We start from the raw sequence: 14,336 nt of genomic DNA, 5'->3' as shown, positions 1-14,336 counted from the left end.
TGAGCCACAGGAAAGCCTATTTACAATGCGAACATTATAATTTACATAAATGAAAACAAACAAATAAACTTATTTACAGCTATATACAACTTAAGCAAAATAATTGAAAAAATGATAATTGAAATAAGCCACAGAGAGAAAGAAGATGAGCGGTGCTAAACAAACAAAACAACAAAACCAAAGCACACCTCAGCTAATTTTAGTAAACTAACTAAAACTAAAAACCTGAAAATAAAGAATTCTTCAGCGCTTAACACACCATAACTAAAACTTCATTAACTAACATAACAAAACTTACACTTGGATTGGTTGTCTCCGACCAATAGCCACACCTACAAACTTAAAGATGGCAGAGAGAGCGGGAAAACAGGAAGAAACCGACAGCAGAGGGGAGAAACACAGCAACCAATAACAAAAGGGGAGGGAACAAAAACGCTAGCACGTAACACTGATAAAGCATGCGTGCTTATTATAGTATACAAAAACCCCTGTTCAAATTTAACCCACACATTAAACTGTGGCTGAACATTTATGTTTATGTTTTGTATCAAATTAAAAAAAAAATTCACCGAAACCAAAAACCTTCAATACATTAATAATCAAAAGCCTTGTCTTGATCCAGGGCAATTAATCCAACATTCACATCGAAACCATTACACATATCTACAATATCTCTCACTAAAAACAAATGATCCATAATAGACCGTTTTGGAATGCAATATGACTGATTGTGTACAACCAAACCCAAATCATGTTTTAATCTATTTGCCAGAAAAAGGTTTATATTCTGTTGTAAGAAGGGCAACATGACGCCAGTTCTTTGAAAAGGCTAAATCCTCCTTTTTTGGCAACAGTGATAAGACAGCATATTGACAGCTAGTCGGTAAAACACCTTCTCTTATACAATCTCACACGAAAATTAATATCCAGTGTATTCTCAGGCGATTCTAGCATGCGATGAAAGACGCACGACATTCTTCAGAGCCGGACGTTTTTACATCCAAGTGCAACAGTTTTACAGGGACTAACAACTTTTCCAAAATGCGCTAACTCACGTTGCATTGGATACGAAAGGCGGGATATTTGAAATTGTTACCTTCGTTGTTACCAAAAGCATCTTTAACAGTTAGGCCATTTTCTATTAAGTGATTAACTACATTTTGTTCCTTCAAAAAAAACAACGACAGCCTGATTCATTCGTGATGCAGATACAATGTTCTCATGACCAATCTGATCGCCAACTGCAATTAACACATCCTCCACTGAGGCATTATCCTCACAAACACTTCTCAAACCACTGCGGAGAGATAATGACGATCCTGCCGCACAATCACCAATGTATTTGCAATCTGTTTTCTAAACCATGTATTTTCTGGAAAGAAAAAGAAAAAGTAAATAGAAAAAAAAAAAACAAAGAAAACTCTCACCACTCACACAACAGCTCTCACCAACTCCCATAATGCAACAGAGAGAGAGAGAGAGAGAGAGAGAGAGAGAGAGAGAGAGAGAGAGAGAGAGAGAGAGAGAGAGAGAGAGAGAGAGTTTTTGCTCGCGGTGTTTGTCCGTGTCAACACAGCGCTGGTGTTGCTGTGCCGGTTTCAGATATTCCTCTGGTGTCCTAGTCAATGAGTTATTTAGGAAAAGGTCAGAGGCGCTTTGCAAAAATCAATCGCTGCTGCTTCTCCCACTCGACTCCGGTGGAGAAGAAATGTTTGCCGTCGAGTAGCGAGACCGAAAGAGAGAGAGAGAGAGAGAGAGACACGGGTCGTGTCAGTTTGACACTGTAAGCAAAATTCTCTCTGTGACAGTGTGTGAAGTGAGTCACTGATGCACACTGTGTCTCCATCATGTCAGCTCTTACACACTAGGAAGTCCACGCTGAAGAAACATGATGAGAAAATGACATGTTGGCTGCATGAACCACAGCGCTCAAAATGATGCCCGTATGAAAGCTGGCAAGCTCAATGCCACGACTTTATAAAGCATGACAACAAGTCGTGAAATGCAGTGTTGCAGTGGCATCTCAGTATCGTTTTCCTCTAAAGGAATGATGAAAATCATTTAGTCATCTTCATATTATTCCAGACCCGACTGACGACAGGACGATATATTTCAGGATGTCAATAGTGTAAATGTTGAACTGTTAGATATCGTTCTTAACTCTTTCTGCGTTATGAGAATTACCTATAATGACAGAAACCATCTTTAGATGGTAATTGGATTGTTTAGTTTGGCTTGCGTCCCATTCGATTACACGGAGAGGGTGGGGTCAATGACCTTTACTCACAGACTGTAAAAAAATATGTTCGTAGTGTGTGTGACGTCACCCGTAGTGTTTCTGAAGAGCGTTTTTTAAGACCAAAGTGGGTGGAGCCGGCCGTCGCCATCTTAGCCGCGCGTCACTTCCGGATAAACGAACATGTGCAGCGAGGCGGATTAGCTGAGGTGACGTGACGTGACGCTAACGCTAGCAGACAAACGGCTAGTAGTGACATCAGCGGCAATCCACCTGTCACTCAAGTGGCCACGCCCTTAATTATGAAGAACTTTAAGGCTTAATATAATTTAAACGAAGTTATAAAAAAATTCCCCCCCTCACAGTCGTCATGAAGGGCAGAATTAGCTGTATAGACCAAAACCAGTTATTGCACCAGACTGTAAACGTGTTTTTCTGCTGTAAAGTTGGACATTTTAACATGAGGGTTTATCGGTAATGACCCTCTTCTGCAGCCGGCCTCTAGTGGCCAGTGGATGAACTGCAGCTTAAGTCACTTCAGTGTTGGATTTAAGAGAGAGAATTTAAGATGCGTAACAGCGCCACCTACTGTATAACCATGAAAACATCTCAGTGTTTCGTATGTAACCCGATCTAGACGCTGCATCATTGCGTTGATGCTATGGGAACGTCTTCAGCATCAACACAATGACGGAGCGTCGCAGTTCCCGCAAAAAGAAATGTGGATTGCTGGAAAACCTCATAAATGGTGGGGAAGCGTTGTCATAAATGACAGAAATGCATGCTAATGGTGTGGAAAGAGTTACGACAATTGTGCTGCAATACAAGTTTTCTGAAATATCATGTTTAAATATGGAAATGAGACATTATCTAATTATAAATCCTTAAATTTGCATAACAGGAATCTGAACATTGGATAAAGCCAGGTTTAAAAGTCTTTTGTTGACATATTAAAGGTTTTAACAGAGGGGTTTTGGGATTTCTCCTTTAGTCACAGCATAAATCAGAAAATACTCTCATCAGACAGAAACAAATACATTCTCACCATGTTTTTGGTGAATTATATACGGACAAACCTCAGTAAAAACCCTTCAGAATATAGATTTTGGTGTGTGTAAAGCTGCTAAAGTGGAGATTTCAGGCTCAAACTCACTGCCTTTAAAGATATGGATTGGAATTGGAATTTACAGTGTCAAAGTGCAATACAATAAAGAGTTGTATTTGTAAAATACAACAAATACAATAAAAATGTGTATTTTGGATATCTTCTTGAAAAACCCGTGTTTTTTGCGAGATATAAACATGCAATTCTGAGAGAAAAAAAAGTCAGAATTGTGAGATATAAACTCTATAAATATATATATTATTATATCTCACAATTCTGACTTTATAACATGCAATTCTGACTTTATATCTCCCAATTGCGTGTTATAAAAGTCATATGAAAGTATAAAAGTATATAAGTCAGAATTGCAAGATATAAACATGCAGTTGTGAGAAAAACAAAAACGCAATTATCTTTTAAAATGTTTTATTCTGTGGCAGAAACAAGCTTCCATAGAAAGAAGAGATGTAATGGAAGCAAAATCTCAAAATTGGCCATTGCATGAAAAAAACAATGGTTTTGCATTATTTGCTTTTGCATCGATGCAACCAACGAGTGTCTTGATGTCAAATTTGAACTGAATGAGAAGAAAGTAAGTCCTGGAATGCGAGTGATTAAATGATAACAGAATCGTTCTCCTGTGAATGTGATATTTTAACTCTTGGCATCTGAATGAGGGGAAGTGAAGTCTAGCGTTAACTGACCATATTGCTCTGTGCCATTAGGTGAGGAAGCTCTCACCATGTACATGGCCAAGAACAAGCTGGACCGGAAGATGGTCAACGCCACCCAGGGCGTCGAGGCACTTCACCAGCTCGCCTCTTCGTACTTCATCGACCGCGACGGCACCATGCGCAAACTCCACGAGATCCAGATCTCCAGCAACGCCATCAAGGTGAGACACAGTCGAGAGTAATAAAGGCAAGTTTATTCAAACTGCAAAAAATGCTCTTCTTGCTCAGTATTTTTGCCTTGTTTCCAGTCCCAATATCTAAAAGTTCTTCAATCAAGATGCATTTACTAGATGAGTAAAACGCTATAAGATATTATTTCTTGTTTTCTGGGGAAAATAAATAAAATGAAGTGAGTTTTTGCTTAAAACAAGCTAAATGATCTGCCCGTGGGGTAAGAAAAATAGTCTGGTTTCCGTTTGAATCAAGTTTATTCTTCTTACCCCATGGACAGATATTTTTTCTTGTTTTAAGCAAAAACTCACTTCATTTAGATTATTTCCCCCATAAAACAAGAAATAATATCTTATAGCATTTTACTCATCTAGTAAATGCATCTTGATTGAATATTTTTTTTTTATATTTGTACTGGAAACAACACAAAAATACTATTTTGCAGTGTATATAGCACATTTCGTACACTTTAAAGGGCTTTACACAGAAATGAATTAAAATAATCACAAAAAATAAAAGCAAGGGAGATTAAAACAGTGATAAAATAGATTTAAAAGAGATATATGAAACAGTTATACAATGAATTACATGATGATACATAGATAATCTTCTCATCTGGCTAAACACTGGCCAGTATATTTTGATGTTCCCATGTGGATTGTACTGTGTGTGTTCAGTGCCTAAGAAATCTATCGGACGTCTCCAATAGACCCGATTTTTCCCTAAACTCGGACAGGAGGGGCTGTAGCACTGACGCACTAACACGATCTCATGAAAGTGTATATCTATACCACAAATTTAATTTCTCGTGCCATTTATACTGTATTCTACGCACTGTAAACCCCTTGGGTACGATGAGGGGTGTGGAGTGTGTGCATATTACACGCCATAAAGTGTGTATCATGCATGCAAAAACTGCGTATCATATGCACACACAAAAAAAAAAAAAAAACATTTTTGGCGTATAAATGGCACGAGAAATACATTTTGTGGTATAGATACGCACTTTCATGAGACCGGGCTGGACTCACGGGGTAACCTCGGGTTCACTAACCCATCAGTCCAGACCCCAAAGATTTGTTCAGAAGCTCTGGGAATGGAAAGAAACATCCTCGTCCTCCTCCATTATCCATCTGTCCGTTGAGCTTTTTCTCGCTGGAGTTGACAGGCGTCTGAAGAGCTTCTGGCACACAGGGCTTCAGGAAGCAAGAAGTCAAGCATGACAAAATTAAACAGAATTGACAATAGCTGCTGAGTCAGGACGACAGAAAGAAGAAGCGGACGCAGCACTTGTGCTTCTCTTAGACACAGACGGACCTCAGAACGAACCACAGCTCATCTACATGTGCTTCACTGAGTTTGGGTGTCTGTGTTAAACACACTGTGCAAAAGAAGTGTGCTTAATTGTATTTAATGTGCACTTATAGTGTACTTCAGTAGGCTAGTTAAAAAAAAAAAAAATTGTACTTGCCAATAATGTAATATATTAATGAAGTTAAAGAGTGCACTTAAAGAGAGTACACTTCTGTCTCAAGTACACTTTTATATATTTTAAGTGAACTAAATTGCGTCATCATCACTGCAGATATGTCATTCGAAACGTTTAAATCCATGATTAAAGTATGTTTAGTTCACCATAAATGCTTGTCAGCACTGCAGCGCACTTTAACCGTATTTCAAAGATAATTGAATTATTTATAAAATTACATGTACTTAAATCTTACTTAAGGGGGTCGAAAATTATGGAAGCTTGTTTCCGCCACAGAATAAAAAATAAAAAAAGGTAATTGTGACTTTTAATCATAATTTAGACTTTTATTTCTCACAATTGTGTTTACATCTCGCAATTCTGACTTTTTATCTCAGAATTGCGTGATATAAAGTCGCAACTGTGAGTTATAAAGTCGGAATTGTGAGATGTAAACTCGCAATTGTGAAATAAAAAGTTGTAATTAATTTTTTTCCTGTGGTGGAAACAAGCTTGCATAAAACACTCTAAAGTTCAACTAATTGCATTTAATATAAATTTAAACTATTAGACATTTTCATTTAATTGCAATTAGCACACAGTTAAGTGCCCAAAAACATTATATTCAGTTTGCACAATTTGTAAAAAAAAGTATATTATTTCTGTAATATGCACTCTTTTTTTTTAAAGTATGCTAAAGCGGTGTGGCCTACATCTTTTTCCACAAGGGATGTTACAGTGAAATTATGCGTAGTTTGGAATAGATTGTGCATAGTGAGGATTCAGACACAACACAAAGAAGAATGCATCTGTTTATAGAAAACAATTAATATGTATGTGTATGTGTTTGTAGCTGTATCTAAAACAATGGAACTCTATGATAGGTCCACATTTAGATAGCAAGATAAATGTGTATTTGTATGTGTGTGTGTGTGTGTGTGTGTGTGTGTGTGTGTGTGTGTGTGTTCTTGTGAGTCACGTTGCAGACAGGAAATGATTTGTGCATTCAGGATAGGCTGAGTCTGACACACACACACACACACACACGCGCACACACTCACACACACACACACACACACACACACACACACACACACACACACACACACACACACACACACACACACACACACACACACACACACACACACACACACACACACACACACACACACACACACACACACACACACACGCGCGCTAAAAATATGGATTGATTTGGAAGGCAGTGCAGCTCTGCAAGCTCACACCCACACACACAGACACGCACACACACACACACACACACACACACACACACACACACACACACACACACACACACACACGCTAAAAATGTGGATTGATTTGGAAGGCAGTGCAGCTCTGCAAGCTCACACCCACACGCACTCACACACACACACACACACACACACACACACACACAGACAGACAGAATGAGAGTGTTGATATGACGGCACGTCTTCGCTGTAAATCCTGCAGATTGACGCTCAGTGTGTCACTGGCACAGAGAAGCTCTGAATGTGGAACTGAGTGTCTACAGAAACACTGCATGCTTATTAATGCAACAAACACACACATTGACTAAATATTAAAGGTCCCGTTCTACATGATCCCATGTTTAAAACTTTAGTTAGTGTGTAATGTTGTTGTTAGAGTATAAATAATATCTGTAAAATTATAAAGCTCAAAGTTCAATGCCAAGCGAGATATTTTATTTAACAGAAGTTGACTACAAAAAACGGCTCGTTTGGACTACACCCCTCTACTTCCTTCTTTAGTGACATCACCAGAACCGTGTTTAGACTAACCTCCGCCCACAGGAATGCTCCCTCAACTCTACTGGCTACTTGCGCACTTCTTATAACTTAGCCTACTGTGTTTACTCAGCTCTTACGGTGATTTTCTGAAGTAAAACTGACGCTTCATCTTTTGTGTGATGTACAATAAACTTTATTAAACTCATCAGTACATGTTTGATCATCATTCAGACAGCAGACTTGTAGGCTATTAATAAATAATGGATACATACAAGCAGATGACAAATACGTTATAATAACCGTAATTAAACTGCTAAACCATACCTGTTTCATCTCTATACAGCAATCTGACTCTGTAGGCATTATTGTCCGACTCAAAATGAACACCATTACTGAGAGTTTCTGATATTATCATCATTCCGTGAGATGAATTTGTCCTGACAGACTGAGCGCGAGCTCATGAAGCTCCGCCCCCTGTGCCGTGCAGCAGCAGCTCATTTGCATTTAAAGGGCACACACTGAAACAGCTCGTTTTTCTGAGCCCCAAAAAATGTCAATTTAAACATGCTGTAAAAAATGATCTGTTGGGTATTTTGAGCTCAAACTTCACATACACATCAGAGACTTATTTTACATCTTGTGAAAAGGGGCATATAACGGGACCTTTAAGTTATTATAAAATCAGATTTCTATGGAAGCTTAGGGTTAGGCAAAAAGGTAATTGTGACTCAAATCAGACTTGTTTCTCGAAGTAGCACGTTTGCATCTCACAATTCTGACAAAAAAGCATAATTGCAAGATATAAACTTTAATTGCTTTAATCCGTGGCGGAAACATGCTTCCATATATTTCACCCTAAAACGGTACATTATATTTTCAGAACATTTTTAGAACATTTTGTTTTAACAAAGTAATTATATGATTATTTAACACAATATATTGCATAAAGATTATTAAGCTTGTTTTAAGCCTTTTTTAAAGGAGCAGAAATGTATATATTTTTAACATATGTATTTTTTAAAATAGTTGCAATATATCAATCACTATATTTTGACATTACAGTAATGAGAATAATGCATGGCTGTTTTTTTTTTTATGATAAGAATACTTAAGCAGAATAAAAACTATATTAAAAAAAATATTCAATTTAGGAAGTATTTGTGAGGTATGGCATCAAAATTGTAAGATAAAAATGGTCAATTCTAAGAAAAAAAAAAAAAAAAATATATATATATATATATATATATACTAAAGATAATACTTAAGATTTTCCATGAAAGAAACTTAAGCTTCTTGAGCTGAAATGTATACATTTTAAAAATGCATTTTAGATAAATATGTCAGTCGGTATATTTCCACATTATAGTAATGAGAATGTTTTTGTTTTTTTTGCATTTGACAATTAGCTAAGAATACTTGAGCAGAATAAAAACTCTAAAAACATGATTTACTTTAGGAATATTTTAATCTTTGAAAAGATCCCCAAAGGGAGGGTTTGCTCACTTCTAAGGACGCTTTGTGCTCAAAAACACAGCGAAATCAACTCACTCTCTCTGGCTTTTCAAACACACACACATCATGACAGCGTCAGGCTTCACTCTCTGGAGGCCTGAAATGTGTGACGTGTGTCATATAGCGTGTCTTACACACTTCAGTGTGTGTTTGAGGGTTTGCAGCAGACAAATGAACAGTGAAGGAGTGAAAACGGCCTCCCAGCGAAGCCTCTGCTGTTCATCAGTGTCTGCTGTAGTCTGAGCTCTGCTGAAGATCCACTGCACTTAAATCACAGAGAAGAAGCTCATGACCCTGGTGTTTTAACTCTCTCTGTGGAGTCAAGTCACCTCAGTTCATCTATCGTCTTTGAAGGGACATTTTTAAAGGAATCGTTCATGCAACAATGAAAGTCATGTAGTTAACTTGGCTTACAATTCTGATTAGAGAGCTGTAATTCAATTCTTACTATAACAATACTGATTATGAGAGCTCTGCTATTCAATTCGTACTATTAACAATAGAATTAGAGAGCTGTAATTCAATTCTTAGTAGTGACAATTCTGATCAAAAAGCTCTGAAATTCAATTTTTTCTAGTAGTAATTCAATTAGAGAGCTGTAATTCAATTTCATACTAGTAAAAATTCAGATTCGAGAACTCCTTAATTAAATTCTTACTGTTAACAACACAATTAGCTGTAATTTAAATCTCACTAGTACCAATTCTGATTTGTGTGCTGAAATTCAATTATTTGTAGTAACAATTCAATTAGAGAGCTGTAATTCAAGTCTTACCACTAACAATTCAGATCAGAAAGGTCTGAAATTCAATTATTTCTAGTAACAATTCAATTAGAGAGCTGTAATTCAATTCTTACTATTAACAATTCAGATCAGAAAGGTCTGAAATTCAATTATTTCTAGTAACAATTCAATTAGAGAGCTGCAATTCAGTTCGTACTAAAAACATTTTATTAGAGAGCTCTGTTATTCAACTCTTAATAGCAAAAATTCAGATTACAGCGCTGTAATTCAATTCTTACTAACAATTCTAATCAATTCTAACTCTCTAGTTCAGATTTTACTAGAACCAATTTTGATTAATGATCTGTAATTCAATGCTTAAGGGCCTTTCACACTGAGCACGATTAAGCGACGCGAATGTACAACGCGATGATGCTCTTGAATCGAAACAATAGTTCTGGTTATCCTTGTCTGAGAACAGATTTATTCTTACAAGTTATTTATATAGATAATCATTTCTATTTATTTTACAGTGAATTATACGTTCTGAAGAGCTCGAAACAGCGTACAGAGCGATGTTTTCTTCATAATCATAATCATATTATCTGATCATAATTCCTGCCCTTCTGAATGACGACAAGAATTCATATTAGAGAACTCTCTAATTTAATTCATACTAGTAACAATTCTAATTAAAGAGCTATCTAATTCAGCTCTTATATAGTAACTATTGAATTAGACAGCTCTCTAACTATAATTGTTACTAGTTAGAATGGAATTAGAGACTGTATAATTGAATTCTCACTAGTAAAATGCAATTACGACATTTTTGTAGCCATTTAAGCTAGAGCATTTTCCTAAACATCTGCTTCTGAGCTGCACAAAAACACACAAAAAAACAAAACAAAAAAAAAAGTCAGAAAAAGAAGGTCACGTGTTTGAAATGGCATGGGTAAATAAATGATGACTGAATGTTTGGGTGAACTCTTGCTTTAGGCTCCAGTCTCCACATGTCATCCTTGATGTTTTGAGAATGTTTCGTTTGTAAAATGAAAACAATTCTTGACAAAAACCAATCATGAAATGCCTAGTGAACCTTAAAGCTGATAGTCTAGTTTCCCTTTTATATATTTATTATATATTGCATACGAGTGCTAGAAAACAACACGGCCTGAATTTGGCTTTGATAGATGTGTTGCCTTGATCTGGAGGGTTCACTGATAGAAGCTGAACTCATCAAAGAAACACTGAAATGCAGCAAACACAAAGAAATCACCCAGAGCTCATTAGACACAATGACCCGCAGAGATCACAGGCACAATTATCTTTACAGGGCAAATCTCAGATTCATGTGTAATTACAGATTTTGTGCATTTCTTGTATGTCTCATGTGTTTATATTTTAATGTCAGTGATTCTGGTACAATAGATACAATACAATAGATCTGATGCTGATACAATATAATAAGATACTGGTACAATAGATCATTTTTATCAAGCTCATATATTTAAGTTCAGTAATTTCAATTAAATTACAATTTTCATTGTCATTTAATTGAAAGTACTGAACTTAAATATACGAGCTTGATAAAAATGATCATTCTAGAAGAAAATCTCTGATGGCACTTAGAGGCTTTTGCATCTGAAAACCAGTCACGAGTCGCACGGGTATATTTGTGGCAATATCCAACAATACACTGAATGGGTCAAAATTATCGATTTTTCTTTTATACCAAAAATCATGAGGATATTAAGTAAAGATCATGTTCCATGAAGATATTTTGTAAATTTCCTACCGTAAATATATAAAATATGTATTTTTGTGAGTGAATGCAGCACAATCGCCAACATAAATGAACAACTTTAAAGGAGATTTTCTCAGTGTTTCGTTTTTTTGCACCCTCAGATTCCAGATTTTCAATAGTTGTATCTCGAACAAATATTGTCCTATCCTAACAAACCAGACATCAATGGAAAGCTTATTTATTCGGCTTTCATATGATGTATAAATCTCAATTTCATAAAAGTTTACCCATGTGACTGGTTTTGTGGTCCAGGGTCACATGTGTATATAAATATATATATATATATATATAAAAATATATATAAAGTTGCATATTTTTGCAATCCGCTGCATATACAGATGAGAAGCAAATTCATCCTTAGAATTTTCCCCTGTTGAGAATAAAATTAAGATCTTGACTGAGAGCTTCATTAAAAGATGCACTTTTTATGATTGGATGTTTTGGATTGACAAAGCCCGGATTGATACTTGTGTGTGTGTGTGCGTGTGTGTGTGTGTGTGAGAGAGAGAAAGAGCCCCTCAAGGTCAGTCTTCCTCTCTGAAATGCTTTCAGCTGATTTAGTCTTAAATTCCATATGCAAATTTATGATGATGCGGCGAGCATTTCAGAGGACATCTATTTAAAAATCTATTGGTTGGCCGGGGTCCAATTTGAGTCACTATCCAGCGGCGCATTCCCAGAACAGGTGCCATTAAAATGGACATATTTTTTACCTGCACGAAGAGCATAAACTGTGTGATTCTGCAGATGAGATGTATGACATCACTCGCTTTTGTTGGTATTATACTGAAATCAATAAAAAGTATATATATATATATATATATATATATATATATATATATATATATATATATCAATAGCATTAACTATGAAACATCATTGCATTGCACCACATGTTTTACAGCCATCCATCATTAAGGAGTTTACAGGCCAATTTAAAGTCGAAATGAAACGGAAGTTGCACTAGTCTTTCCCAATGTCACTATAGTGCCGTATATCCGAGTGAAACGGTTTTTAGAACAAGAACAAATATGGGCGGGGCTTGATTTTGTCTGTGGGGAATTGATTGGATGGTTGAGGTTTGGCTGATCTCATGTGATTGACAGGTCGCCCCGCCCCCGTCATCAGAAAAGAGAAGTCGCTGCAAGAAAGGTAAAGTTGTTCAGAATTATAGTGCTAACTATTAGAGTCTAATGGTAATGACCAAAAGAAGATGTAAATATCTTCAGATGTTCAGATGAAATAAAATTGTTGCACACTAAACACATAGTGCGAATAATAGGAGTTAAAATAAAGTATGAGCAGGACGTCGAGGGGAACAAACGCTGCACACAAACAACATCATGTTCGGAGATATTCTGTGCCGTTTTTCCAGTCCTTACAATTGCTCATTGTCAGATTGTGTGAAATGACGGCAGTGAGATCTTGTGGACACACTGTGAGAAATCAACTTTCTTTTACGTCAGACACCACATACATCTTTGGGTTTTATTCACAACTGGCAATGATAACAACATCAGTCTTGTCGCACTTGGATGTTGCACTAATGTGAAAAGAAAATGAGAATCAGAGTTTGACACTGATGTGCATGTCATATAGACAAGCACTATTTTTGGAGTAAACTCATACTGTGCAGTATGTCTCGTTTGCTCAAACACACGAAGATGACGTCATGGGCTCTCGGGTAGCTGAGGTCCACGTCCCTCAAAAGCTCAAAATAGAACTTCATTATAAGGCTGACAGGTGACAGACGTAATAAGAAACAGGCACAGTTTTTGTGTCCCATGCTGCCCTGCTTCATCACAGATCTCTCTAGATACAGTTTGTTCTTTAATGCTACAAGAGCTTCTAATGTTCCCGTAACACGAAACATCCACGGCTTTGATAGGAGCAGAAAAGCTGTCGCCCCGTTTCTGCCGTGCATCTTCAAATGAATAAATGATAAAAGCACAAACTACATAAACACAAACAAGCGCGGACGGACGGCCCGTTCCTAACCGGCGAACGTGTGCGGCAGGAGGAATCAAAGCTCGCAGATTTACAGTCTTTTAAGTCAAATGTTTACATGTGTGTTTTTGTGTTCGTCTGCGAGAGCTTGAATGAGCATCAAGTCGTGCGGCTTTTCAGCATTTGTGCGTAATCCCACAAATCTCCATCTTCATTAGACACGAGGGCTTTGATTTCCGTTTTATACTCTGGCAATCTATTTCTTAATCCGCTGATCGCATGTGTGTGTGTGTGTGTGTGTGTGTGTGTGGGTGTGTGTTAGAGGCCTCAAGCTTTCAGACTCCAGAGATTATTCCCTTTTCATGCCAAGTGACGTGTGTTACAGAGCTTCACGCTGAGGTTTTAAAGGCTAACACATGACATTCAGTCATTAATTCACAGTTATTAGATATTTATCTGAATGTTCACGCTGTTCTGTTACACACAGTACACACGGCTGAAGTGTAATAACTTGTTAGGAACAGACCCACATTTAATTTTTTACTTGCTGAAAATCTTTATTGTAGCTCGCAGACCCTTGTGAAAAAGAAGGACACTTCAGCAGTACTTATTACAGAAATATATATTTTAAAGAATATACGGTAACACTTTATTTTACAGTGTCCTTGTTACATATGTCACATGTACTTACCATAGTAATAACAGTTAATTATGCATAATTACATGCAACTAACCCTCAACCAAACCCTAATCCTACCCTAACCCTATAGTAAGTACATGTAGTTCATTAATATTACTCAGTACTTAAATATATAATTACACTGTAACAATGACACCTTAAAATAAAGTGTAACTGAATATACTTAAGTGGGAAT

General features: G+C 36.8%; 1 protein-coding gene across 1 annotated transcript in view; it reads left to right on the top strand.

The window, feature by feature from the left end:
• Positions 1-14,336, top strand: part of brinp1 (bone morphogenetic protein/retinoic acid inducible neural-specific 1) — a 175,234-nt gene that overhangs the window by 103,627 nt on the left and 57,271 nt on the right. Inside the window, exon 4 of the mRNA XM_081365496.1 lies at positions 4,067-4,236. Within this exon, the coding sequence (XP_081221622.1) occupies positions 4,067-4,236 (170 nt within the window). The remainder of the gene's footprint in view (positions 1-4,066; positions 4,237-14,336) is intronic.

This window comes from Scardinius erythrophthalmus, assembly GCF_964197995.2.
Source record: "Scardinius erythrophthalmus genome assembly, chromosome: 5".
In the NCBI taxonomy this organism is placed as follows: domain Eukaryota; kingdom Metazoa; phylum Chordata; class Actinopteri; order Cypriniformes; family Leuciscidae; genus Scardinius; species Scardinius erythrophthalmus.
This window is presented reverse-complemented; position numbering and strand designations above follow the sequence as displayed.